Consider the following 6030-nt stretch of genomic DNA (forward strand, 5'->3'; position numbering starts at 1 on the left):
AATATTTTTGTATTCATGGTTTGTGAATCTCACCTTACCAGTCAATTTAGTTATTATATTCACAACTTGTAAGCGTATTTTTATTTAATTTACTTTAATTCATGATATACTTAGAGGCAAAAGAATATTGCTAATGCGCTACCGTTCCGTGAACAACGCACGAAGCGATTGCAATTCAAAGGAGCTATATATTAATTAAGCAAAGAATATTTTATAGAACATTTATTACTGCAAGTATTTAAAATATTTAAAAATTAAAAAGCAAAATTTATAATTTATAAAACGCATCACAATAAAACAATTTATGTCTTCACTAAAAATTTCAAATAATGTACATAAATCCATGGCGCTGCTATATTTGCCAAGCTGCCCTAGCAGTACTTGATTAATCCGCAGGGTGATTCCTTTTGAAGTAAAAAATTGTGATTCCCGACACGGTGAATTATAAAATAATCTGAGTGTCAAGTGTCGGTTTTCTTAAATCAACATATTCAACTTATTGTGTTTTCCATTGGTGTTTTATCGATATCACGACTCAGTTACTGTGAGAAAAGTGTAAGATCCAATAACCACATCTTGCACCGCCCATGTTAAGTTCTGTATTAATTTATATTTAATTTTCTTGTTCAGTTTACTACTTTTAGAATATTGATCGTTTGTAATACTGACATAATATACCTCTTCATTTTTTCTTGAATTTTTTCTTTTTCGTTTGTCGAATGATATTGCGTTATTATTATAACCCTGAGAAATATTGATTTCCTATTGTTTCAGAACAGTATCCCCTATACTACTCATCCCAGTTCCATTTCATGTGTGTGCAATGTGCGATTGTCATTGGAACAGTGTTTTATACGATGAAAAATTCCTTATAATCAATTACTCAACATTTCTGATATGATTTTATTTGTTGAAATATTTAAACTGTAGGCAGTGCATACCTAAGTCTATATTTTTAAATAAACATTATGGAAATCATTTCTTATACAAAATTCATTCATTCTTGCATAATTCAATTTGCATGTAAATACAGTGCTCAAATTGAATATAGATTGTTATGCAATTGTACTCACGTAACGGCATCTTTTGAAAAATGAAAAATCTAGAGTTTTTAAAACTTTGTTTTTATTTACTACCATATTGATATTGTTATATCTATAATTCCTATTGTAATTTAAATTCCTTTTTTCTGTATTATTTATACAATTAATAATTTTGTGAATGCTATGTAATTTGTGATCATTTGTGCTGTGATATTTTTTTAACAGCCTCCATTATTTTAAATGGAAAATTAAGATAAACATTGCTCAAATACTACTTCGTTAGAAAAACTGAACATTTCATCAAACAGCATGAAGTACCTATAATTAATACTTAACTAAATATATACACTTTCTGAATCAAGAACAATAAAGTATAATACTATATTAAAAAATCTGCAAGGGCATATATTCAATATGTTTGGCAGTATAGTAACAGCAGTTTCATTGAGGAGATGTTTTTATTTATCCGCTGTCGTTCTGGTGCTTTCAACATTGATGGCAGCTGTCATCATTGTCAAGCTTTCACCTTTAGAATCTGTTAAGTGTCAGCCTCATGCTGTCACTCCTGCAGTTGAGTGGAGTACAATATCAAATCAACAATTGGAGTCTGTAACAGCAGTACAGGCAGATGATAACAAAAAAGAAAACAATGACAAAAAATATAAAGAGATGCGTGAAAAAATTGTGCAAAATAAAATTGCCAGAATGTCACGAAAAATGAGAAATAAAGTTCTCCCATTGTTGAGCAACAATACAATTGTGGAGCCGAATTACAATGTTCATATATTTTATTATGCTTGGTACCGTTCACTGTCTTATGACAGAGCCTGGAAACATTGGAATCATGCATATCTACCAAACTGGAAGAAAAATGATAAAAGAGTATTTCCAGATGGAAATCATGAACCGCCAGCTGATATCGGAGCAAACTATTATCCTAGTTTAGGATGTTACAGTTCAATGGATCCAAAGGTATCATTCAACTTACGGTTTCTTATCATTGTAATCAATGTAACAATCATTTATGCCATTTTAATAAAAATATACTCCTATTATATAGGTCATAGATCTACACATGAAACAATTAAAAGAAGCTGGTGTGGGAGTTGTTGTTGTTTCCTGGACACCACCGACTGCAAATGACAATACAGATTCTATAATGCCTGATTTATTGGACACAGCGCACAGATATCATTTAAAAATAGCTCCACATATTGAACCATATGCAGGACGTAATCCCATTAATTTAATAGAGCATATACGACACTTGTTCAACAAATATGGATCACATCCAGCCCTCTACAGAATGAAAAGACAAGAAGAGTAAATATTTCTACAATAATCTTCATCAGTTATTATATATATACATATTAATATATACGTATATATATATATAGTATATTAATATATACATACTAAAATTTTGTCAATTGAATTTAATTAACAAATGTACAATACTTATATGTCCAGCGATACAGTATTGCCAGTGATGTACATCTATGATTCATATGTATTTCCATCTACTGCATGGAGGGAACTATTATCTGAACGTGGTAATTTAACATTACGAGGAACTGAAATTGATGCAATATATATTGGCCTATTGGTAGAATCTCAGCATAGAAATCATATCAAAAAATCACATTTTGATGGATTTTACACATACTTTGCTGTGAATGGATTTAGTCATGGTAGTTCATGGAAGAATTGGAAGGAGTTGAACAAGTTTGCCATTCAAAACAAGCTATTATTTATACCCAGCTTAGGACCAGGATACATTGATACACAGGTAAATTATGTTGAACTGTCTTATTAGGTTTAATTAGTTCTAACAGTAAAAAACTATTTTTTTCTACGTTCTAAATAGATTTATACCTTTCTTAAAATTAAAGACTATAAGCATTATAACATTCGATTACTGCACAGGTTCGGCCTTGGAATTCTGAAAATACAAGGCATCGACGTCATGGACAATATTACGAGATGGCATGGCGAAATGTTTTAAACAGTGGTGCAAATATTGTATCTATAACCTCATTCAATGAATGGCATGAAGGAACGCAGATCGAACCAGCTAAACCAGCCAGTAACAAGGATTTCACGTATCTAGATTATGAACCGGAGGGTCCCAATTTTTATTTGAATTTAACTAAATTGTGGGTTGATCTATTCACGAAGAAGCACAGTAATTCGAATGCGAAGGACTGAATAGTTTCAATAAGGACAAAAATACATTAACCCAGGTTGTCTTACGCTCAGATTATCGAATCGGTCTATTCCGAGATGTACGTTCTGAATATGGCCTACTTGGTACATAACGAATTAAAAGATATCGAAGTCTTAGTATTCCATGTACATGTTTGCCTATCTACGTATTTGTCCATAATATTATGGAATTCGGTACTTTATCGGATTCTGCAGATACGTAACATACAAATTTCTAGTGATAATCAAGACCAAGAGTATCAAAACCATAGTTATAGATTCGGTTTGCGTTTTTTGAACATCTACTGCCAAAAAGAAATTATTTGAGCAATTGAATTCTCACTTTCATGAGCACTTGCAAAAACCGTGTACTCTGGTCAGTAATTTCGGGTAAGTTGGTATTATACCAATAAATTTCGATATTTGCTTTAAGAACTTAGTTGATGGAAATTCCGATTGAATTCACCAGATCGACGAATGATATTTCGCAAAATTTGTGACCAAACTTGATACAATAATATTGATAAATGATTAACGACGTAGATGTTAACGCTAGTCTTGATTAAAAGAAGGATAGTAGTCGGATGGCAAAAGTAAGGTAAAGCAGAGTGATAAATTCCGTAGATAGATGTTTTAGGCACATACCTAATATACATATGGATCCTCCATATGCAGATTATGTATTTGCATTTGTGTATTATATAGACAATAACCAGTCCCTGTCCTTTCTCTTACAGGGTATCCTTTCTTTCTATTATCCTTTTAGATTTTAGGTACATACCGCAGGTGAGATCTTTTCGCTTCAGTCTTTGAAGTACAATTTGTTTCAACAAAATGCAAATTTTTAATAAGGCTGCCATGTGGTCTCGCTATTGAAGATATAAAAGAGTTATCTACTACATAATTTTTCACGTGATAAATTGGTTTTCATACTTTTATGATATTATTTAGGTATTTTAATGCATCTTAAGAAAGCAGGATCTGCGTATATCTAATCTGCTTTAATTGCGCGATATTCTATTCTGGCAGCCTTGAAAAATTATTATAATAAAAACTTCATATCTTAACTCTGTACTTAACTAAGTATCATTCAACTTAAAGAGCCTTGGAAAATTGTCATACGATAATAAAAATTGACAAATATTAATAATATCGTATTACAATTGTACGAAGAAGACCCGTTTGTTGATCAAAAGAATATCGCAACTTATTCTATATATCTATATATTTGTTGTACTCATTAAACTTGCATGTGCGTACGATGTTTTATAAGATTTAGGTCTTACACGTACGCTAGATGTCTCACGTAAATGTTTACCTATCACACATATCTTCGTGTTAATTGACAATTTATGCAGAAGCTTACAATAAATAGTTTGAAAATTACTTAGTATTATATGGTAAGGATTATTAAATGATGTATTAATGAGAAAAGGGTCTCTACTCAAAATAAATTTATTATTTCTCTGATATTTATAAAACTGTTTTTATTTATTGCACCGATCCTTGTTCTTAAAAAATTCAAGTCAATAAGAGGTAGTATATTTATTATATAATAAAATAAAATCCTCCAGATTATCAGCTATATCTCCTCTTGGGGTCAATTATCAGCCTAAAGAAATACAATATCATAATGTATCAAACCACTCTCATATGTATTAACTCCGCCACTCACTGCTGGTTCTCAAAGCAACACTTAGAACGAGGCCGGAAACTATGGAATTCTTCAAGAACTATTGAGAAAGCCTATTAATGAAACGTTTTCTAAATACTGAGGTGACAACTTCACACCCAAAGCACCTCAATTTTTGGAAAACACGTATTTTAACGATGTTACGTAGCAGAACTATTGTTAAAACCTATCAGGAACTAGAGAACTCCTCGAGAACAATTGAAAAAACCTATTGGCTGAAAACTGGATTTATTTGTCATTAGAAAAGGTAAACTAGAATTAGATTACCGAGTGATAATGAGATTAAGGATAACATAATGACGTGCAGAGAAGTATGGTATTTTGAAAAGTATTAAGTATTTTAGTAAATAAGTGTTCATGTAATTGACAGTGAGTTTAAAGAAGAGATTTTCAGTATATATGTAGCATTACGCTAGCTAATAAGGATAAATAAATTTATCGTTATCTGACAATAAAAAGTTTTTAAATAATGAAGAACAACTGGATATATTATTCATGTGTTAGTCAGTAAGTTCAAAGTTATTGTTCATGATAAGTTTTATTAAGATAAGTTCAATATTATAACAAATTTATTGGCGGAAACCGGACATGACGGGTTAATATTAAATGAGACGTAATTAGAGACAGCGTCGCAAATAAGTGAGATACCAAAGAAATAAGGTTCACGAGTAATGGATAAGTTCGAAACAAAAATATATATTTAAGGACATTGAAATTGTTTAAATAATTAAATAATTTTATTGCCTGGAGCGAACCAAGCAAGTTAAAAGTAAAAGACACAGGATAAATGTTGCTACAGGGACCCTATTCTCGAAATCATGTCACTTTGAGTAGTTCCGGTTATTACTGTGATGGTGCTGTCTGGCAATTTTCAGATGAAGGCCCGTTTCTTGCCTGACTAAGGCTCGTTTTCTTCGACGTGGTTCAATGCATAAACTCGGTTTAATTGTGCTATTAGCCAATCAGACACTTGTACTTTGAACATAAACCACTGAACTCTAACCATACTGGAACCCGTACGTCTGTATTCGAAAGTAACCCGGCCAGCGCGGAGCTGTCTCACTCACCACGAGTAGGAGTTTGTCCTTT

At 31.7% G+C, this 6030-nt stretch overlaps 1 protein-coding gene across 4 annotated transcripts; it reads left to right on the forward strand.

The window, feature by feature from the left end:
* Nucleotides 1-350: 350 nt before the first annotated feature.
* Nucleotides 351-4724, forward strand: LOC107274770 (glycoprotein endo-alpha-1,2-mannosidase). 4 transcript variants are annotated; one of them, XM_015754268.2, is made up of 5 exons: nucleotides 351-926; nucleotides 1269-2015; nucleotides 2104-2366; nucleotides 2514-2832; nucleotides 2970-3251. In XM_015754268.2, exons 2-5 carry the CDS (start codon nucleotides 1458-1460, stop codon nucleotides 3249-3251), a joined length of 1422 nt encoding a protein of 473 aa, XP_015609754.1. In that variant the 5' UTR covers nucleotides 351-926; nucleotides 1269-1457. The 4 variants fall into 4 exon arrangements, with proteins under 4 accessions (XP_015609754.1, XP_024947698.1, XP_015609755.1 ...); XM_025091930.1 differs by having other exon boundaries at nucleotides 351-594; XM_015754269.2 differs by having other exon boundaries at nucleotides 351-555.
* Nucleotides 4725-6030: the final 1306 nt, after the last annotated feature.

The sequence above is a fragment of the Cephus cinctus genome, unplaced genomic scaffold (genome assembly GCF_000341935.2).
Source record: "Cephus cinctus unplaced genomic scaffold, Ccin1 Ccin1_scaffold0101, whole genome shotgun sequence".
NCBI classification, from domain to species: Eukaryota; Metazoa; Arthropoda; class Insecta; order Hymenoptera; family Cephidae; genus Cephus; species Cephus cinctus.